General features: G+C 38.9%; 1 protein-coding gene across 2 annotated transcripts; it reads left to right on the forward strand.

The window, feature by feature from the left end:
- The first annotated feature begins 16 nt into the window (after positions 1-16).
- Positions 17-21,990, forward strand: LOC127955922 (myelin regulatory factor-like protein). Of its 2 annotated transcripts, XM_052553571.1 has the most exons (26): positions 17-279; positions 930-1,043; positions 2,102-2,189; positions 2,307-2,368; positions 2,454-2,823; positions 2,905-3,008; positions 6,276-6,423; positions 6,772-6,967; positions 7,052-7,128; positions 7,214-7,324; positions 8,111-8,201; positions 8,355-8,555; positions 8,750-8,858; positions 8,935-9,044; positions 9,138-9,298; positions 11,085-11,151; positions 11,228-11,316; positions 12,234-12,296; positions 12,470-12,525; positions 12,629-12,814; positions 12,910-12,957; positions 13,238-13,322; positions 17,593-17,667; positions 18,364-18,472; positions 20,242-20,316; positions 21,441-21,990. In XM_052553571.1, exons 2-26 carry the CDS (start codon positions 998-1,000, stop codon positions 21,525-21,527), a joined length of 2,814 nt encoding a protein of 937 aa, XP_052409531.1. In that variant the 5' UTR covers positions 17-279; positions 930-997; the 3' UTR covers positions 21,528-21,990. The 2 variants fall into 2 exon arrangements, with proteins under 2 accessions (XP_052409531.1, XP_052409533.1); XM_052553573.1 differs by lacking the exons at positions 2,102-2,189; positions 2,307-2,368.
- The last annotated feature ends 1,559 nt before the right edge of the window (positions 21,991-23,549 follow it).

Raw genomic sequence — 23,549 nt, forward strand, 5'->3', positions numbered from 1 at the left:
AAAGCTTCCTTTATGGCCTCCTACAGGTGTTTGCTCGGCAGTGGGTGGATTTTGCCTCTAGGGTCAGTGAACAAAGTACATGCGAGACTGCACGACGACTGCCATTTTCATAGAATAAGAACCTATTTTTTTTTCCATTTCTGTATACATTACTTATTATTTTAATGTAAGAGCACATCTATTTATGGTGTATGTGGAGTTAGTGATGGATTACACTTGAGCTGTTAACTTTAATGGGTCGAATCGCACAGAACCGAAGTCTACATTTGGGGACGAAAGGTAGAACCTTTTTTTGCTTGTTTCTGTATAAACAAAATCTAGATTTGTTGCTATTGTGATCAATTCAAGGGGATGGGCAGTTTAACTATATTGATATAACTATAAGCATTGTACAACTTTAGTTTATTATAACAGCATGTTGTAGTAAGGATTTTAGTAGACTGATTTGAACATAGTCTAATCTACATTATATTAAGATGATAATATAACATTTGATGTGTATGTGAAGTTTGCGAACAGTCAGATCAGCTAAAATGGCTGCCGCCATTCTACGCCATGATCAATTTGGCCTTGTGTTAGGAGGGCATACATTTTCAGTTTTGTTCTTCGTTGACTTGAAATGTTCAGGTTTAGAAGCATTACAAATGTGTTAAAGGAAGTGCAACCAAATTAGTATAACAATAGCATTGGATATATTAATATTATAATATTGTTAGGTGAATCAGTTTAACCTGAATATACTGTGTTTGAGATCATGAAATTGTGTTAAACATATTACATTAGGAGCGCATTAAAAGGAAGGTTGTGTGCTTGACACCAACAAACTGCCAATCTTTCTAAGTGGGGAAAGGTAAATTGATTAGAATTTGGGTCACTTCATACTATCTCTCCATGTCAAAGACGGAGCCTGTCCCATTTTGTTCACACAGTGCTTTTACTGTAGAGGGTTTGACATAACTGCCATTAAACGAAATTCAGAAAATCTGCAGCTGATCCAATGGATGTTCTTGGAGAAAATGAGGCACTGCAGCAGTTTTTTAATGGTAAGAAACCTAAACAACACTCACTCAACTAACCTTACAGTGTTCTTAGTTAAACAACTGCTTTTACTGGCCAGGAGCATTGTCATCATGGGATCAGATGTATTTTCAAACTTCTTTTCATGCTTCATGTATGTCACTATCAGCTATTATTTATTTGGAAATAACATCACATTGAAATCTGGTTACTACCCAGGAATTTGTTATTATGAAATGATTATGCTATACGTACAACATAGATAAAGAACTGCAAATGTAACGACTGTATGGAGGTTGTGTTTTACATGGTCAAAGCACATCTAATGTAGGTGGCTGTAATCTATACAGTATGAAGGTACAGTTTACCATAAATAGTTCAAGGCCACAGATCTATAAAAGCAGTCAGAAGAGCAAACAGATCAAGGCCATACATTCATACTGTACATATGTTCATTGTCTCATTGTTTTTTCTATCTAGTATATCACTTCAGTAATTCTAGAATTTTAGATTTGTATTTTATTATTGCACAGTGTTTTGATTTTATTATGTATGCTGGTGACTGTACATTCAGCTGGTTTTGTTTTGCTGAGGCACCTCAAGTTCATTATCCTCATTCTCTGGAGTGGCTTTTGTCTGAGATATGTTTTAAGGTCCATCTGGGCTGAGGGTTGGTAGGTTAGGACGATTCTAAGGGCCCGACGATGGAGGGATGAAACATGACTTTTATCGAGGGGAATACGATCGCGATTTCTACTGAACTCGCAACTGAACTGAACTTGAAAATAAGTGAAATCTGCACGAGGAACATTTTCACCCTCAAGCGAAATCTTGCCAAGTACAGTAAATGTGACCGCATATTTATGTCACTTGATGTTGCAAATTTGGTAACTTTAAATTTGGTTGAATATAAAAAATGAAAAATAAAAAAACAGAGATCAAACTCCTAGTCTGAAGCAAGAGAACCAATGAGTAAAATAAAGTGGCTTAAAGCCTCGTTTCATCAAAACTCCTTCACAAGATTCATCACATGAGGAGAAATTTAAACAAGAGACAGTAATTAACATACTTTTTATTCCATCAGGACAGGATGTGAGTGGTGTGTTAGAGAGTGCAGTGGTAGACACCAGTATCCTGGAGCAGTATTTGAGCAATGAGACAGATCCCACTTTGTGAGTTCTTTCAAATATTCCAAGTAAAATAACTTCAAGAAAAGTCCACTTAACCTCCTTTAAATGAGAGGTTGCCACAGAAAAAGCATGTTTTAGCATGTTTTTCTGATTTCTTAGCATGTTACCCGAGTCACCACCAGATTCAGGATCAGAGCGTAGTTCTCCACCACAAATACCAGGTGAAGTCTTCTCAGGTCCGAAATCCCAACCTCAAAGTTCTTTTATTGTTGCTTGTAGTCATTATACAATCTGTCCTTTCACCAGGTTCAAGATGGTCAACGGGACAAAGCAACAAGGATGTGTATAGCCTATCAGAAGACTCCTTCCCTCTATCTTGTCCCTTTAAAGACAGGAAACATGATGTTGGCAGACCCATTGGAAACCACATTAAACCCATTTCACCTGCTTCGCTCCCTCAGTGCAGTCTCAACACAGTCGAGAGTTACACACAGGCAACCACGTCCCATAATGCACCCATCCATGGTGTCCCACTATATACTCAGGGCCCACCGATGGGTCTTCCGGCAGGACATATCCCAGCTAATGCAGCTGCGGCCTCTTCATGTTTGCCCCATGCAATGTGCTCAGAGACAATGTACCCTTACATGCCCCCAAAACATGATCAACATGTAGGGTAAGCATGTGTGTTGCATGTGCTGTTCTGCTTCTTTTTGCAGTTCATTCAGTATCTTTACAGTCTGTATTTCTTTAACAGAAATATCTTACACGAAAATAAGAAAAGAAGAAGGTCAAACTCTTTTGAGGGACACACAGAACAGAACAGGTGTGCTGACCCAGTTTGGACTAAACCATCATACTGTAAGTCTGAATGTCAGAATGTTTTCATCCTATCTGAGGTGACCATGTTCTATCTTCCCATCTAGAAATGTTGCTTTGTTGCATTATATCTTGCATTTTGGTCGGATCAAAATGCTCTAAAATGCACCTGACGGTACTTTCATATAGTACTTTTGGTGCACACCTGGGCTCCTCACAACTTTTAAGCTCAGGTGCCCATACCCAAATCTGCTTAAAAAGTTTTCCTGGATCATGTGTTTCAATTGTTAAATTCACTATCTCTACCTTTTATTTTTATTTTTATCCATCCATGTTGTAATTAGTGAAATAAGCAACTCAAACAAACAGAATAGAAATAAAATTTTAAAGTTTTGTGCTGAGCAAAATGTCTCCAACAGCACACACATCTGCCAGAACTTCTAACAGGCATGTAAAACTATTAAAACTATGTGCTTACAAGTATGTTTGAAGCACATAATATAAAGTATTGTCATGTTTTGGCAGTTTTATCAATACGTTGTTGCAGCCCTACTCACTGCCACCACTAGAAACATAATGTCACAGGTTGCTTGGCAAGAGACAAAATGCAAGAAGAAGATGAAGGGACACAGGCTTTAATATTCAAAAGTATACATCCAAAAGAAAATCCAATGCAACGTACGGTGAGGAAAATATTTATTTGATCCTCTACTGATTTTATAACTTTATCCATTTACAAAGAAATGAAGGTCTGTAATTTTTATGGTAGATTTATTTTAACGTATAGAGACAGAATACCAACCAAAAAAATCCAGAAAAAAACATTATATTAAGGTTAAACATTTATATGCTTTCAGTGAGTGAAATAAGTATTTGATCCCCAAGCAAAACATGACTTAGTACTTGGTGCAGAAACCCTTGTTGGCAAGCACAGAGCTAAGAAGTTTTTTGCAGTTGGTCACCAGAGTGAAGTAAAGTTTCAGCTACATCCAGAGATGTTCTAAAGGATTGAGGTCTGGAGACTGGCTAGGCCACTCCATGACCTTAATGTGCTTCTTCTTGAGCCACTCCTTTGATACTTTGGCGGGATGTTTTGGGTCATTGTCATGCTGGAAGACCCATCATGACCCATCCTCAGTGTTCTGGCTAAGGGAAGGAGGTTCTCATCCAAGATTTTACAATACATGGCCCCATCCATTTGCCCCTGAATGTAGTGAAGTCATCCTGTACCCTTAGCAGAAAAACAGCCCCAAATCATAATGTTTCCACCGACTTCCTTGACTGTAGGGGTAGTGTTCTTGGGGTCATAGTCAGCATTTCTCTCCCTCCAAACACGGTGAGTCGAGTTAATGCCAAAAAGCTCAATTTTGGTCTCATCTGACCACATCACCGTCTCCTAAGTCTTTTCTGAATCATTTAGATGTTCTTTTGCAAACTTTAAACAGGCATGTACATGTGCCTTCTTGAGCGGTGGGACATTGCGGGCAATTGCACTGCAGGATTATAGTCCATTGCAGCGTAGTATAGTTGATTGATATTCTGTCTCTATAAGTAAAAAAAAAAAAACTACCATTAAATTACAGACCTTAAGTTCTTTGTAAGTGGGCAAACTTACAAAATCATCAGGGGATCAAATAAACATTTTCCCCACTGTAAACAGACAAGAACCAACAAACAGTTAAGGAAACTGAGAACTTATGTATGATCCCAAACAAAGGAACTAATGGGATAATTAATAGAACACAGATGGAAACAAATGAACTAATCAACAATGAGGCATGGATCCGGAAGACTGCTGCAGAGCCACAGCGACAGAGGACCAAGGTGGAGCCAGAGGGAAGGAGGAGCCTGACAGAGCCAGAGTTATGGAGGGACAAGGCAAAGCTGGAGGAGTGGAATCCCATAGCAATGGAGGGTGAAAAACTGCCAAAGGTATAGCTGGAGAGACGAGGGAGCTAGGAGCCAAGGCAGAGCCGATGAGTCGAAGGACTGAGGTGTAGTCCAGGCCTCGGAGGCTGGAGGCGGAGATGGGATCCTCTTGCCTAGGCATAGCTGGAGATGGGTGGGGTCCCAATTCATTCCCTTGATTGTCTTGAGGCTCTGACTCCAGAATGATGATCCGCTCTGTCACTCTAGTTTGCGATGGTTCATCGCTCTTGGTGAGCTCTGGCTATCCTTCTATGGTGGGCTCTGACGAATGCTCCATGCTCTGTGAAAACAAATAAACTTGTCAGTGAGAAAACTAGGTCACAGAGGGCAGAACTAACAACACAATAAAAACACATGAAAGATCAGACATATGGCAAAATAAAAGGATGATGATGGCATACCAAAAGGGACCAAAATGTCTATTTTACAAAATGCCTGGTGGTTGCAATGTCTCTTGGCAACTTTTTTTTATGTTGTTTCTTATGCTCAAATAATGTAAAAAGTTTATATGTCAGCTTGGATCAGCCAATGCACATGTGCAGTCCCAAGTTTGTTTATGAGGATAAGGACTATTTCTTTGGCAACCATAGCTTTTAACGTAGACTGCACAATGATGCAATGACTTTAATAATTGGCCACTGGCTCTTTTATCTAGAAGGTGGCACATATTCTGGCATAGTGCGTGTATATTAGGGTGGCAGTGGCTGAGTGGTTCATGTAGGTTGTCTACAAACCGGAAGATCCCCGGCTCCACCTGACCAAGTGTCGAGGTGTCCTTGAGCAAGACATCTAACCACAAAATTCTGGCAACCACAGCTGACTTTTTTTTTTAAAGTGTACATAGATTAAATTCCATTTATCAATAAAAAAATGACACTATACAGATCAGTGTTATAGAAAGCAGGAAATAGTTGTGATAATAGAAAAAAAGATAAAGACAAACCAGCAATAACAGTGTGAGAAGACATTCCAAAGATAACGTTCTTCATTCACGATAACATTTTTAAAATACTAGGCATCATGAACTTGCTTTACGACTTTGTTAACAGAGAAAAACTACTACACTGAACAGCTGAGGATCATAAAATACCATGGATACAAGTCATTATAAGCACTACAACAATCTCACAAAAAACCATGTACCTCTTCACTAGGAGACACATGAAAAAAAAAAAAGAAAATGTGTTATAAAATTGTCTCAAAACATCAGTTGTTTGATCTCCTTGGACTGGATGGACTCATACTACATAAAGCGAAAGAATTGGATTCTGTGCTCATCATACACAACCCATTTAAATCTGTAAACTCGGACTGTGCAGTATATTCCAGACTCTATATTTTATTTTGCACCTCCTTCCGTACTGCTTTTGTTGTCTACAGGTCCAGAAAGTGGATCATATGAAGCACAGTGTTATGACAGTGACGCAGCTGGTGGAAGTTCAGTGGGCAGTGTGCACCAACTCCTCACATGGGACCGGTATCAGCCCAATCAGTGGTGCTCACTCCACAACAGCAGATCTGAAAGCCTGTGAGTAACTACCAAGAATTTCTAATCTGAGATGATGGTCTAGAACCATGCTATTATAATGATATTAGTTGACAAACTCTGGTACTTGTAGACCAAAGAACACCATAGAATTACCATGATACATGTCCAAACACATGGAAATAATATTGTATTTTTCTTTTCTTTTTTTGAAAGTGTATACAATTTGACTTTTATATCTCATGTGTACATTGTATCACTGTTACTCTAAGTTAAGAAGGAATTCAAGGGCCCATAATTAATGTAGAAGACATCTTCTACTTCCATTTACCAAGATGTCATTTAGCAATCATACCCATGAAGCTTGTGTGTCTTTTTTCTTTTGAGTAGACCATCTCCAGGCTACCATGTGGACACTGATAAGGGTTTCAGTTACTCCACAGCTGATGAAGCCTTTGTGTGTCAGAAAAAGAACCACTTCCAGGTGACCGTTCACATAGGGATGGTTGGAGATCCTAGATTTGTCAGAACGTCAGGAGGTCTCATGCCCATAGACAGCTTCCACGTGAATGTGTTTGGGGTCAAGGTAGTGATAATGGCTGAAAACCTTACAGAAACATTTATGTTCTGAATGTAGATGGTTTGTTTGACACTTGAATCCATTTTGTAGCTTGAAGCACAGAACCATTTCATCACTATAGAGCAGTCTCAGTCAGACCGCAGCAAGAAGCCTTTCTTACCAGTCAGGTAAGTGTCAGGATACTTAAGCATGTAGAAAAACATTTTTATAATGTGTCATTTATGCTAATTTTTGGTTTAACATCTCTTTCAGAGTAAATCTGCCAGGAGACAAAATCACAAAGGTGACATTAGGACGGTTACACTTCAGTGAAACCACAGCAAATAACATGAGAAAAAAGGGCAAACCCAATCCTGATCAGAGGTTAGTTACAAACAATCTCTGAAAGCAGGTCCAACAGATAGACATACTATATCCTAATTTGCCTTCTTCCATTCTGTATAGTAAACAAAAAACAGTATGCTAGTATGTCTGAATTCATAGTATTCACAAAATGTATGAACCCAACCCTAACACGTATGTAGAAGTACCTGGATGATACATTACTCTCCCATGAAGCTTCGAGAGGGTACGTCATGTGACAATGAAAACATGGCAGATGTAGTACCTCCAAATTTAATTCTTACTACCAATATTCATAACAAATATGCTGGAACAATATACTTTTCCTCTCAAATTCATAAATCCAGGCAAATCTGGACTAAATAAAGTAGAACTATAGTGTAAAATCTTATTCAGTTTGACACATTTGTTTTTATATGCAGGACATTGCTTGATATTTAATGATCTTTGGCCAGGTGTTTGGTTCAGTTAGACGGTTATCTGTATAAGGAGAAAAATGCTCTTAACAGACCTCTCAAAAAGATTTCTTGAACCTGAACTTTAGGGACGCAAATTTTTCTCCTTTTGGTGAAAATGGCTTTTTTTGGATCCAAAATAGGTCATGATCCAGTGTTTTCAGCATCTCAGAACAGTGTGATTGGTTCTAATTTGATATTTTTAATGATATCAGAGAAAAACATTAATGCTTAAAAAGTTAATAAAGACATAATAAAATAATCTATATGAATCACATTGATCAGTGCATATACAAATATGGTCAACGGCAATTATAATAACTAGCTGTATGTTGTTGCTTATGTTTCATAGGTACTTTAAGATGGTGGTTGGTCTGTATGCTACTGTAAAAGAGGAGCGTTTTCTGCTGGTTGCTAATGTTTCTGAAAGAATCATCGTCAGGGTACGCTTTTGGAATATAACCAACATATTCTCCCATGAACTCGTCTATTTTCCTCAAGGACTGCTGCTTCACTAATGGAAGCTTTCCTGTGACCTTAACAATATGTTTTGTGTGAAAGTGGTTCTCAAAGTTTTATCATCTCTCCATCTAAAGGCCTCCAATCCTGGTCAGTTTGAGAATGACAGTGACATGCTCTGGCAAAGAGGACAGAACCCAGACTCTGTGGTGTGTCACGGGAGGATTGGCATTAACACTGAGAGCCCTGACGAGGCTTTGGTGGTTTGTGGGAATGCCAAGATAATGGGCAACGTCATGCATCCCTCAGACAGAAGGGCCAAACAAAACATCCAGGAAGTGAGTGTCTGTCTGCTAGGTCAATATAAAGTCAAACTAAACAAAATGGCATTTAAAAAAGGTTAGGTAGCATTGTTAATGGCTATCTCAAACGGATGGCCTCGTGAAAGTGATTCTATTTACATCTGGTATTAACATCAGCCTTGATAGATCCAATGAGGGAAAACCACTGAAATGTGTCTGTGATGTGGTAGGTGGACTCAACAGAGCAGCTCAAGAGGATCGCTCAGATGAGAATTGTGGAATATGATTACAAACCAGAGTTTGCCTCAAAGATGGGAATTGATCAGCATCATGAAACAGGTACAGCCTAAATTAGGATATTCACTGCTAACAATCTGAAAACAGGTTCTTACAGATCAGGTGTCTCTTCGATTAGGAATCATAGCACAGGAAGTCAAAGAACTCCTGCCTTCGGCTGTAAGGGAGATGGGCGATATAACTTGCGTAAATGGGGAGAAGATCGATAATTTTCTCATGGTGGATAAAGTAAGCCTGTCATATTTATTATTAATTGCAGTGACATTTTTTAGACATTTGAGGATGGTGTGTGAAAGTAATTTTGGTCATTATTTCCTAAAGGAGCAGATTTTTATGGAGAATGTAGGTGCTGTGAAGCAGCTGTGTAAACTCACAGATAACCTTGAGACTCGTATTCAGGAGCTTGAGGTCTGGAACACTCGCTTGGCCAAGCTGAAGAGGCTGGGTAGCATGCGGTCCAACAGCAGCCCTTCTGCTAAAGGGTCTGGATCGATTTTCTTAACTTTCCTCACTGCATTCCTCTCTCAATCCATGCATCGTTACCTAGAATACAGCACTGAACATTAACTAAGTTACCTAAAATAGACATTGGTTTATATACAACAGTAGAAAAGGAAATTTCTCATTTTAATTTGATGAACTAAAATAACTAGTGGCCCTATTTTAACGATCTAAATGCAAAGTATAAAGCGCAAGGCACGGGTGCACTCAGGGCATGTCCAAATCCACTTTTGCTATTTAAACGACGGAAAAATGATTGGCCCGCCCAGGCGCATAGTCTAAACGGGTTATCCCTATTCTCTTAACGAGTAATGGGTATTTTTGGGACGTAACGTGCAAAATAAACCAATCAGAGTCTCATATTCCATTCCCTTTAATAGCCAATTGCGCTTCTGCCATGATGGATTTGCTAATTACATTGCGGAATTGGCAAGCACAAAGACAGAACGCATCTCCAAGATGAAACCGAGCTGTTCATGTGCGAGCAAATATAGCCTAATTCTGATACATGCAATCACTATCCATTATGACATGTAGGCATTTTAATATGTAATTAGCTTACACATTTTTTGCTGTGCATTCCTGTGTTTAATAAGCAGCGTGTACGCGCGTTTAGACCCGCTTATACTAACACACTTTTTAAATAACAACAAACAAAAAAAACATTGTGCCAGACGTTAGACCAGGTTTGAGTTGGTCTATGGCACAGTCTATTTTCAGCTACTCAAAATAGCAATGCACCAGCAATGTGCCTGAACACACCTCTTTTTTAGACCATGGGCACACAAATGGGTGTGAATGCATTTGCTAAATAAATGACATGGTGCTGGATGGGAAAATGCGAATGGCACTGTACTGAAACTAGCAAACATACTTGTACTGTGCCTTGCATCGCATTGTGGCGGGTGTATGATAGGGCCCTAGAACTGTAATGAAAATGAATAAAAACTATATAGTCATATAAATAAACAAAAGCAATAAAATAGGCAAAATTACACAACAATTTTTATTTACAATATTTTTTTTTCACTCTTATCCAATCATAGTTCAGTTAAGTTAAATTTTTTGGAGTTTGTAGTTTCAAAGTTAGATATTTTAGAATTATTGTTTATTGATTGTTTATTGAGTTTTTTCAGTAAATTTTCTGCACAGTCTAGTGTTGTTGTCTGGTGCCATTTTCATGTTTAATGCAGGCAGGCTTTACATGTTATAATATAACATGTATCAAAAACCTAAATTAAAATCTTTTTATTTCATAAAAAAAAAAATTATTGTATTTTTGTAGCATCTATTTTACTGTCCGTTTTTCCTAGTGGCAATTTTTTTATTCTTATTTGATTTAATGAAAATGTTATCATTTAGTATAATTTTTCGTTAACGATTATAAAACTTCAGAGTTGGGAAACACAACTGTAATGCTTATCATAACCAAAGTAAGTAAATATCTTAACTATCAGTAATAAACGTCTGGTAGTTATAACCCTTACAGGATATTTAAAGTCATAAGAAAGCTTGTAAAAAACTGTCTGAGTTCCTGCTAGTCTTGATGGCAGTGATGAAATGAATACACAGGGAATTCAGAACTTGGTTCCCTAATTCAATACATTTAAAACTCCCTAGAAACATGTTTTATACATTTATATTCATTTATTTTGAATTCCATAATTGCTGAATGGAAATACAAACTCTCTTTTCTGTGAGTGTGATGTATGTGCTTGCATGCAATCACCTGAAATCATTTGTTTTACTGAAATCTTTGTTTCACAGGAAAATCAACAAAAACAACACGCTCCATTCAAAACTTCCACCGCCAACACCACCGCAGTCAAGCACAGTATGTGGAAGTCCCTTTATTTATAAATTTGTACAATAAATGTGACAAATATTGCTAATTCATATTTCTCTTTCAGAACAACTTCTGTGGAGGATTTCACAACTGTCTTCAACACAGAGTATTCCAAGCTAGTATTATCATGCTAGTAACAACCATGGCTCTTTGGTGAGAAGTTCTTCTTAAGTACACTTTATCTTAAATATTCTATATATATACAGTATCAGATTGAAGCAAACCAAAAAATGTGGAACCTTCTAAATGGGTTAGTAATGAATAGAGAACACACAGTAAAAAATCAAATTAATGTATTTTTATACAGTTACAATGAAAGAAAATATAATTTAATAAGCTGAAAAAACTGTTAATTTATAGGTATTTCTTAAATTATTATGATCAAACCTTCATGTAAAATAATAATAATAATAAAAAAGAAAACCACATGATTAGTATCAACAGAACATAACACTAACATGTGACATATATTATTATTATTATTATTATTATTATTATTATTTTACAGTGTAGGAGAGTGCTACTGAAGTATCTTTAATACGGAGTCCACATGACATGATTGATAAAGTTCTATCTAAATTTTAAGCAGTTTTGAAATATTGAGCTTTCTTCTTTCTTCTTTTTTTTATATAGTCTCAAAATGTAAACAACTTTAAAAAATAAATAATATCGTAAATAAGTTGTGAAAGTATGTGAAAAACTTTACACATTTTTACATTTTCAATGTGAAGGTGATAATTTGCCTATTTTATGTAATATTTTATTCCTAAAAATATGGTGATATTTTGACAGTATTTTCTGGAGTGATAAAAAGAGATATCCAAAACCCCCCAAAAAAATTACTGAACAAAAAAGTGTAAATCTAGAAATGCAATGATTTTAAATGGTTGATTTACAGACAAAACTTTTACAGATAATATAACAAAGACAACTGTATTTAACATGGAATATTTCTTAGATTGAAGCTACTGAGGGAAGTTTAAGACCACTTGTAATTCTACTGGATCTTGATATTTCAATAAACATGACCGAAATGATATTTGTGACATATTTCCTCTGTTGTTTTGCAGTGTCATTTCTATCACTGCACTTTATATGTTGACATTACAAGAAGACATGGACTTCAATAACAGGTACAATGTCATCTTTAGTGATCAGTATCAATACAGACCAATGTACTGGGTGTACACTGACTCAGATTCAGATTAAATCACATCACTTGCCATGCTTGTTACATAACTGTTACTGCTACTTAATGGACTGTTATTTGGAGTAAGATTTAACTTTGGTTTCTTGGCATGTACAGTTTCAACAACTCCAACGTTATGCCAACTTATTCCACAACAGCAGCACTGACTACAGGTACTGTATGTAGACATTTAGAGGAACTGCATGTTAGTTGGTTAGTCTGTATAATCTATTCATTGTTATTTTATATGGTGAATTGCATTTTTACTATTTGCAGTGTTCTCCACCACCTCTCCTCGTCCCTGGCCTCCAGACATTGATGTCTCCAATGTGTTTTATTCAGATGAGGTCTACTGTTGTCCTTCAAGTTTAATTTATAATGATAACACCCAGCTGACAGACACAGCTGTCCCCTTTGATGCTCTGTCACATGCAATCACCAATCTGAGAAAAACACAGAAAGGTCAGAGACACGGTTGCAGTCTTCTGCCTTCAAATATACTTTTTTAAAATATATTTGTTGCTGTCTTCATTTCATTTTCATTTATTCCCTAACAGAGAAATGGTTAGAAAATCTACCGGACAAATTTAAAAATTCTACTGACTGTAAGTTGACAGATCTTAAATAGTTAATGCCAAGTCAGGTTAGCAAACTAGAAGCTAGTTTTCATTTACTTACCACTTTCATTTACCTAAAAAAAAAAAAAAAAAAAAAAAATTAGTTTTGGTGCACATATATTCGTTTGTGAATATTTGTGGCAGTCTCCTTACGATAAATTCATTATGTTGAAACATTCCTTATTCCTAATAACAGAACAAACGTACAGTAGCTGTGACCAAAATAGTGATTCACACTCTAAAGTCTTTGTTCTTGTTTTCTTTACAGGGAAAAACACAACAATACAGTCCGTCCTTGTAACGCAGAATCAACAAGTTATAGATAAGCAGTACTGTCAGCGGGAGAATTGTGGGTAGGTATCAGATTAACATCTTCAGTGTACACAAACATTCAAAAGGAAGCTCCTTTTTTACTCTCAGTATGTCAGTCAGTATCTGTCAGTCACTTTAAGTTATATTGATGATGACATTAGGGGTCTAACTTGGGAGCCCATATCCTCTCTGATTAAGAGAAAACACCAATATAAATTTCGCTAGTGAATTTTGCATGCTGAGCTACTCCCTGTGCATACGGGTATAATTAGACGACAGGTGAATCCACTCATCAGATTTTTGCTTCAGAGCTGAGTGAATGAACACAGTTTGAGATTCCATTGAGTTCTCTCTGCTGCTGGATTGAGCGATTCCCCTGGGTGCGCTATCTAAAAGAGCATTTTTTGATTATGGATGGCTCGCTGTTCCATCCGTGTCCTCTTGATTGCGGTCATCTCCTATCCTCTGTCGACAGCAACAATCGTTGTCTCGGTGCCTGGGCTTCCAGCTTGCAGAGCCACAAGCAGTGAACTATCGGCTAGTGTTCTGTGCGATCTGAAGGCTACAGTGAGAGCCTCTTCACTGGGCCATTCCCCAATGACCTCTCATTCCTCTCGAATCAGCTGTTCTGTGCAGCTCTCCGGTGATTCTGCTGTGCTGTCTGAAGGAGTGCCCAGCATTTCATTTAGCAAGTCGAGAGAGGATCAGATGTCAATAGCAGCATCGGCCTCCGAGGATGAAGATTTACCGGGGCTGCCCGACTCAGTTGTTGTCACCACCGACAAATCAGACCCAGAGTTGACACCCATGCCTTCCTGGGCCGCCATGAACATCAGGATAGAGGTGTGCACACCTCCCAGTCCTGAGCCATCGCGGCGGCATGATTGGATCCTCGGCATGAGCTGTGGCTCACGATCACGCCCTTCCCTGGTTCCTTTTTTCCCAGAGGTGCATGAGGACCTGATAAAGTCATTGATGGCCCCTTTTCAGTAGGAAGCCACTTGTCTGCCTCCTCCATCCTCACTACCCTCGATGGTGGGGTGGCTAAGGGGTAGATTGACATTTGCCAGGTGGAGAGTGCGGTTGTGGGGATCCTGTGCTTGTAAAATTCTACCACTTGGAGGAATCGTCATCTATCCAAACCCTGTAAGCTGACAAGAGATTGTGGTTCGGGGATGCATGCCTTCCGACGCATCTCTGGCCGGTCCCTCCAGGGACACAAGGAGTCCTGCCATAATGGGCCAGAATTCAGAGCTTTCTGGACCATCTAGCATGACTTCCCAACGCTTCATTACTATGGGTATATCGATTCTCCCTTTGGTACCACTCGCATGGAGTTTGGGATCGTGGCCCGTGCTGCCCAACCTCTCCCACTGGCTCATTTGGACAGTCTGACTTGCCTAAGCCCCAGGTTCAAGACTTTGGTGGCAGTCCGAGACACCCCTGTCCTGTGCGAGGAGATTGCTGTCCTATTGGCAAAGGACACAGCTCTTACTTCATCACACCCAACAAAGACGGTGGCCTTTGGCCAGTCCTGGATCTGCATGTCTTGAATTGGGCTCTTCAGAAGGTTCCGTTCAAGATGTTAATGCAGAAGCACATCATCAGAAGCCTCCATCCCCAACACTGGTTTGCAGTGTTCAACCTGAAGAATGTTAACTTTTATGTCTCAGTTCTTCTGCGAAACAGGCCGTTCCTATGGTTTGTGTTTGAGGGTCAAGCATGGCTGTCAGGGTCTTTCCCTTCGGGATTTCCCTGTCCCCCCTCATGTCTTTGTGAAAGTTACAGAGGGTGCCCTTTCCCCATTATGGGAAGTGGGCATCACTATCCACAACTATCTCGAGCCTGGCCTGCTTGCAAGTACAGTTGTGTGATCACAGGGACTTGGTGCTCTGGCACCTCTAACAGTTGCGGTTTTGGGTCAACTGGGAAAAGGGCAAGCTCTCCACCAGGCCGAGAATCTCTTTTCTCAGTATGGAGTTAGAGTTGGTGAGTATGGCTACATGCAATGGGCAGGCAGCCTCAGGTTCTGGACAGGGCCTTGACTGCTTTGGCACATCAAATGCCTCAAGATGCTGACAGTGCTTCTTGCCTAGCGATAGTTCCAGACGCTGCTGGTTAGCAAGCATGTATTGGTCCACATGGACAACACTGCAAACGTTTGATTCATCAACTGGCAAGGTTGTCTACGAACATGTCACAACTTGCCCACTATTTCCTCCTCTGGAGTCACATGTGGAGCAAGTCATGACAGATCAAGTGCCCTGGAGAATTGCGACTCCATCCCGAGATGATCTGGAGTCCATTCAGGGAGCTCAAGTAGACCTGTATGCCTCCCATGAGTCCTCCACTGCCAGCTATTACTTCCTGACCGAGGTCCTCCTCTGCATGGATGCACTGGCATACAGCTGGACTTGGGCTTTATGCAAGTATGCGTTTTCCGCAGGGAACCTTCTTACACAGACACTGTTCAAGAGCAGTAAGAAAGAGGAACAGATCTTGCTCGTTATGCCGTATTGGCCAACCTGGACTGGGTTTTTGGTACTCATGCTCCTCATGACAGCCCCTTCCTGGTGTATTCCTCTGAGGAAGAACCTTTCTCAGAATCTCAGCACCTTTAGCACCCGTGTTCTGATCATGGGATGTGGCAGACCTAAGTGATCTCCCAACATTGGTAAAAGACACTATCACTCAGGTCAGAGCTCTCTCTAAGATGAGAGCTTTTGCCTTGAAGTGGAGTCTGTTCACCGAGAAGACCCCCCGAAGATGCACAATTGGAGTAGTGCTTTCTTTCCTGCAGGAACAGTTGAAGAATAGGCTGTCGCTCTCCTCCTTGAGAGTGTATGTGGCTGCTATCACAGCACATTACGATGCAGTGGACGGCCGGTCCCTGGGAAAGCATGGTCTCATCGTCAGGTTCCGGAAGGTAAAATCCTCCTAGGCCACCCCTGGTGGGATCCCTTTGAGCCGCTAGACTCAGTTGAGCTTAATTTCTGTCTGTTAAGACAGTGCTCCTGACCCTTGCTTATTTCCATCAAGAGAGTCAAGGTCCCAAGCATTGTGAAGAGTGCCTTGTGTTCAGGTCAGCCTCCACCTACCCTGGCCTGGATTTGTGCCCAAGGTTCCCACCATGCATTTTGGCGATCAGGTGGTAAACTTGCAAGCACTGCCCTTGATGAGGCAGATCCAGCCTTGGTATTGCTGTGTTCCATAAGAGCGCTGCACATATACATGGACCATACCCAGAGCTTCAGAAACTCTGAGCAGCTCGGTGTCTGCTAATGGAGGTCAGCAGAAAGGCATGGCTGTCTCCAAGCAGAGGTTTACGCATGGGATCATGCATGCCTTTGCCTTGGCAAACCAATCCCGAGGCACTGGCTGAGTGACAGTGACACTGAACACATTTGCGAGAGTTTACAATCTCCACATTGAGCCATTTTTTTCTCATGTGTTGGGTAACAGGTATGTGGCGGGTAGAGCTGGCCGTTGTATCGGCTTGCTACGTCATTCCACCAATTTTCTCCTCCAGTACATTTCCCTGGGTGGCGAACCCTGGTGGAGTATCCTCCAGTAGCCTGGGCAGTCAGACTGGGCCAGGTCTCCAGTCAGCCCTTATACTGGGCTAGGTGTTCATAGGGCTTGGTTCCCTTTGGGCTATCCCATATGTGTATTCTTTCATGGTAAGGAATCCCTCTCTGTGAACCTGTCTTTCCTTTGACAAACCATTCTGTCAGGCTCTGCTGGCAGTCGTTCCATCCCTACTCTCTGGTAGGACCTGCCTCAGAGTCACATTCCTCAGGCCTGCGTTAGTCTAGATTGGTGTCTCCACATGAAACCTCCCTATGGGTAGGATGTGGCCTCTGTAGTGCCCTTCTCTGGAAGGCTTGCTTCCCCATTTTTACTGCCAAGCTGTAACAAATAGGAAAGACCTGAGGTAATCTTTCATTGAAGGTTGAAATCCCTTCTGTTAACAAAGTTCTGTATTGAAAGAAACAGTGGCTTGGCTATCACCAGCAGCGATATATACTCAATTTTGGTCCCTACCATTACCAAGGTCAGCGAATTTGTGCTGGGGCGGTGGAAGGTTACGACCTTTGCGTAGCAAATTTCAACTAACCAAATTTCATTGGCATTTTCTCTTAATCAGAGAGGACTCGGGTTCCCAAATAAGACCCCTTATGTTGTCATCGACATAATGTCTCCATCTCCATTTATAGCACTTGGGGATTTCTTGACTTACAGCACATTCATCAAAAATTTTCAATTATAATACATTTGCATTTTTCTTATTGCTCTATATGTGTTTTATAGGAAAGGAAACTACTCCTACCTCATTCCCCTCAGTAAACACATCCCACCCAACATGCCTATAACCCTCCAAATGACGTGAGTTTAAGATCATTGATACTGCACACAGTCTTAATTATACTGCACTCCAAGTTTCATAAGTTTAATTTTATGCTTTTTGAGTTTAAGTAATGGAACAAAGCCACAGCACAGAATATTTTAGAGTTTTAAACAATCACTTTAATAGGAAGAGTTCAACCTAAAGAAAATTCTGTCATAATTCACCCGGTTATGCCTCACACATTGTGAAAAATGAAGCTGCAGGCTCTTTGATCGCCACCTGGTGGCTGGCTACAGTACAGCTCATAAACCCTGCCTTCTCCATGTAAACGAATAAGACATGAGTCAAAATAAAAAAAATGTATTACACTTCCAATAACATTTTCCCAATTAAAATCAAGGCTCAAATCAATTAAGGTAGTTGTTACGCTGATATAGTAAATATCTGTTCCTTTGGTTCAGTGGTAGAGCATTGTGTTAGCAGCGCAAAAGTTTGTTGGTTCAATTCCCAGGGAACACATACTGGTAAAAGATAATTTTTTGGATAAAAGCGTCTGCTAAATGCATAAATGTAAATTTTCAATTTTTCCTTTTTATGATAAGTCTAATATTAGCTAGAAATTTAGACAGAAAGTACTGTATATTTTTTTTTATAAAATTAAGGAAAAATAATGTCTGCATATGTGGTTCACATCATCATTGATACAAATGAGTGTTTTTCTTACACCTGGGCAGAACAACAGAGTTGTTGGTGATTCACCTTTGCTCACATGATGAGAGTGAGCAGTGCTCTTCAGTGCTTGACTACAATGGCCCAGAGTCAAACACAGCTCTCAACACACAGGTACTTAAGCACTTACACACTCAAAGCAACATGCATTTATTGCATAATATTTATTCATTGTAAACTATTCAAAATTAAATTTTATATGATATTCATTTTAGGATTAATAATTACATTTATGGATAATTCAAAGAATGTGATTAACAAGGTAGGCTAAAAAGGTAATGTATTAAGGCCATATACTGTATTTTCCACACTATAAGGCACACTTAAAAGTCTTTAATTTTCTCAAAAAACGACAGTGCGCCTTATAATCCGGAGGGCCTTATATATGGATCAAGGCCTCTGTCAAAATGTTGACATTCCCTTTAGCACAGCTCCATCTAGTGGATGCATAACGCAAACCCAGTCAAATTTGACTGCAGTATCTTCTATTCTATGCGCTTAATAATCCTGTGCACCCTATATAAGAAAACAGTTCTAAAATAGGCCATTCATTGAAGGTGCACCTTATAATCTGGTGCGCCTTATAGTGCGGAAAATACGGTACACACTGTAAAGTTTCAGGAGTGACAACCTGGAAACCAATACGTCATTATCAACTATCTGTTCAGTTACAGACACACTGAATAGAATTCATGTACATTATTTTTGAGAGTTAATTTGGTTGTAGAATGCAGTTGTCACTCCTGTAAAATTACTTATCTGTATGTGTATAACACAGGATTAAGCATTAAAAGGTGATCTGACAGACAAATTTATCTGCAGTGTGTAGATGGTCTAGGTAAAATTTCATTTTTAGTAAAATGTTTTTTGGGAAACATTAGAATACTGTTCCATCATTACTGAACAACTACACAAGAACACATGAATAGCACTATATTAGCACTCTAGTAACTACTAGTATCTAACAAGAAATTCTAAATAATGAATTAGCAAAGCCCATTTCACACTGCCATTCCGGCAAATACACGGGTAAAGTGTTCCGGCAATTGTTCCTGGGTCGCTAGATTTTGCACTTTCACACTGCCAGTGATGACCCGGGATATGTGCATGCTTTCACACACAACCCGTGAAGATCCCGTAACGACATTTGACATCAGGGCGTGATGTGTAATGTACGAGTCGAAAACGTTAGGCACGTTATACTTTCACTAAAGCAAGCGAGCGATCTCGCTGTCAGCACTGAAAGTGATGAACTAACTGATCTCTGCTTCATTACAGTTTGCACATATTTTTGTAAGATTCTGGTTAGTAATTTATTTTGCTACATTTGGTAATACTTGAATAGTTACTAACAGGTTACTGTGATCTTCACTTCAGAATACTGATCCAAGTAATAAGTAGTTTCTTCAGAAGGATGTAGTTACACTTCATTACTATCCAAAACCTTAAATATGTATCAAAAGCTTACAATGACATCAGTCAATATTAGGGAGTTGTGATGATTTCCACTTTAGAATACTGATCCAATTAATTAGTAGTTCCTTTAGAAAGATTTGGTAATATTTGAGTCATTACTTGTGGGTTACCATGATCTTCATTTTAGAATTAATTATCAACCTGTATGCAGTAGTTTGTCCTAGTTCTCCAGGATATATGAAAAAAATATTGATTAGCTAATGGCGAAGTACCAGTTTCAGTTTGGCGCTTTTACTTACTAAATCATTAATCAGAGTTTCTTGTTAGGTAATAGTAATTACTACAATGTAAATAGTGCATTTGTGATTTGTTCCTGTGTAGTTCTTCATTAACGATGAAAGAGTATTCTAAAGTGTTACCGGTTTTTGATATCATGCATTTGTTCTAAGTCTTTTCCTTTTCAACAGGGCTACATACATAAATGGAGACTGGCAGTGGCAAATCACTATCGCGCCTCTTACCATTTCCGCTCTTCTGTTGCTGTGAGTATCTTTATGTGTTTGTGTGTTAATCTGTGAATGTAAACTGTCTTTAAATTAAGACTTTACTAATAAAGAAAAACATACCACATGAATGAAAATGAGGTTGTGAGGAGACATAAGTACAGTTCGTTCAGTGTGCCTCATTCATTAAATTTTTATATTAGTTAATTCAGAGTAATTTAAGCGTACAATTTAGATTTTATTAAAACTCTTCCCCTGGATTCACAAATAAATCATAAAAAAAACTCTTTGTGTGTGCCCAGGCATTTACTTTTAGCATAGTCCTTCTCCATGAATTACATGTACATTAATATTGTGGGATCTTTGGACTCCCTTCTCTAGATGCTGTATATTGTATGAATACAGAAGAGATTAATTTGACATAGGAACAAAGATTATTTCATTTAAAGTGTATAGATAGTAGACCCTATGGCTGTCCCAACTACCTGCTAATAGAATGCATAATCAAATGGAATTATTCATACATTTTTATCAGTGCAATTTATTTTCACATTACAAATTGTTAACTGATTAATTTAGGTATGATACGAAATTAATTAATGCAATTTAGGAGGAGTGAAACCATCAAATCTTTCAGTTAGCTGCTGGAAAACACAAACATTATTCACTCACACCATCATCATCCTTTCATCTCCATTAATTTAAGTATCTTGCTTTTTATAGTTATCGTCCAAACACTAATAGACACTTTGGGTTTATCAGAGCTCGAGTTGAAGCCGCTTACCTGAGCCCCTCCACTTTGTACAGCAAGCCAAATAAGTTTACCCTCAATATATTAAAGATTACCTAGCTATATGGGCAAACAAACTTGTGACAGAACAGCTTACTAAATGATTTAATTAATTAAAAAATTAATGAAGCCCAGTGTGTTGTAGTGATCTTGAGTGCAAGACATTTAGCCAATGAAACAAAAAAGAATGTATCTTTAGTGGAACAAATCAAAGATATATATTACTTTAACAATATGAAATATTGGGCAGACTGTACTTCTGTCAATGGTACTCCCAAATTAAATGTGTCTATGGCAATGATGGTGTTACTAGCAGCATGGCTTAAATCTTTTGGCCATATGCTGACAGTATATATGTGTTCTTTTCACACAGGGTTTGGCAGATTGTAAGACAGATCTGAACTTTGCAGGAGTTTTATTTACTGACTACCACTTCCATTTCTTCCGTCGCTGTGACTGATCAACACTCTTCAAAACTTGACTGCATTAGTCAAATGCAGGCTGTAAATTATATCCTATAAAGAGTCTTTTCAAGTCTTTCACGGGCAGATCTTGTGTTGTTGCTGAATAAACATTTGAAATATGTTTGATTTTAATTTATTCATATTTTCATGGAGTTTTGAAATCAAGAGAAAGCATCTGAACTGCGGGTCTTCAAATATGATTTGACGTATATTTTTCAACAATAAAGAAATTATTGTTGTTTTGTACTTTACGACACAATCAGGTAATCTTTTACTGTGATACTCATACACACCTGAGTTCCTGTACTGAACTGAGCACATTATGTAAACCTGTGTGCAATGATGTTGACCAAATGATTTTGAGTCAAATTGTTTTTACTGCTAAAGACTTTTATTAAATTAAGGTTTTCTCTAAATATCAAACACTACAAATAAAGGAAGATTTATTCTATGAAAGTGCTCCTTGAGTCTTGGGTCATCGGATGCAACATGCACTTTTACATGCTGTTTAAACATAAATGTGTGTTGACAGTGTGTGTGTCACCCTATAATGATAAAAAAGTGTTTTTTCAATTTTTTTAATCTACTAAATTCATTACCCGTTTCTCAGATCAAGTTTTTCTTAGGTTCTTGTCCGTCTGACGTCACACAGACCAATGCCCTCCCAAAACAGTTAACTGACATGGCTGTTTTAACTTAGCGTGAGCTGTATACAGTCTGCCATTGTTTCACTGCCAGAGCAGATGTAGACAAGAAGTGACAGAAAATGTTCTGTTGTGGGATGTAACAATGAACATTCTTAATAAATTAGAATGTCATTGAAAAGTTAATTAATTTCAGTAATTCAACTCAAATTGTAAAACAAAACAATTCAATGAACACGGACTGAAGTAGTTTAAATCTTTAGTTATTTTAATTGTGATGATTTTGGCTCACATTTAACAAAAAAACACAAATTCACTATCTCAACAAATTATAATATGATGACATGCCAATCAGCTAATCGACTCAAAACACCTGCAAAGGTTTCCTGAGTCTTCAAACTGGTCTCTCAGTTTGGTTCAGGAAGCTACACAATTATGGGCAAGACTGCTGATCTGACAGCCCAGAAGACAGTCATTGACACCCTTCACAAGGAGGGAAAGCCACAAACATTCATTGTCAAAGAAGTTGGCTGTTCACAGAGTGCTGTATCCGAGCATGTTATCAGAAAGTTGAGTGGAAGGAAAAAGTGTGGAAGACAAAGATGCACAACCAACCAAGAGAACCGCAGCTTTACGAGGATTGTCAAGCAAAATCAATTCAAGAATTTGAGTGAACTTCACAAGGAATGGACTGAGGCTGGGGCCAAGGCCTACAGACTAGTCTAGGAATTTGGCTACAGTTGTCGTATTCCTCTTGTTAAGCCACTCCTGAAATGCAGATCACATCAGAGGTGTCTTACCTGAGCTAAGGAGAAAAAGAACTGAACTGTTGCCCAGTGGTACAAAGTCCTCTTTTCAGTTGAAAGTAGTTTTGTATTTCATTTTGAAACCAAGGTCCTAGAGTCTGGAGGAAGGGTGGAGAAGCTCATAGCCCAAGTTACTTTAAGTCCAGAGTAAAGTTTCCACAGTCTGTGATGAATTGGGGTGCAATGTCATCTGTTGGTGTTGGTCCATTGTGTTTTTTGAAAACCAAAGTCACTGCACCCGTTTACCTTCTGCTGACCAGCTTTTTGAAGATGCTGATTTCATTTTCCAACAGGATTTTGCACCTGCCCACACTGCTAAAAGCACCAAAAGTTGGTTAAATGACCATGTGTTGTGTTGGTGTGCTTGACTGGCCAGCAAACTCACCAGACCTGAACCCCATAGAGAATCTATGATAATGAGAAACGAGACCAAAAAAATGCAGATGAGCTGAAGGCCACTGTCAAAGAAACCTGGGCTTCCATACCACCTCAGCAGTGCCACAAACAGATCACCTCAATGCCACGCCGAATTGAGGCAGTAATTAAAGCAAAAGGAGCCCCTACCAAG

This window comes from Carassius gibelio, chromosome B4 (assembly GCF_023724105.1).
Source record: "Carassius gibelio isolate Cgi1373 ecotype wild population from Czech Republic chromosome B4, carGib1.2-hapl.c, whole genome shotgun sequence".
NCBI classification, from domain to species: Eukaryota; Metazoa; Chordata; class Actinopteri; order Cypriniformes; family Cyprinidae; genus Carassius; species Carassius gibelio.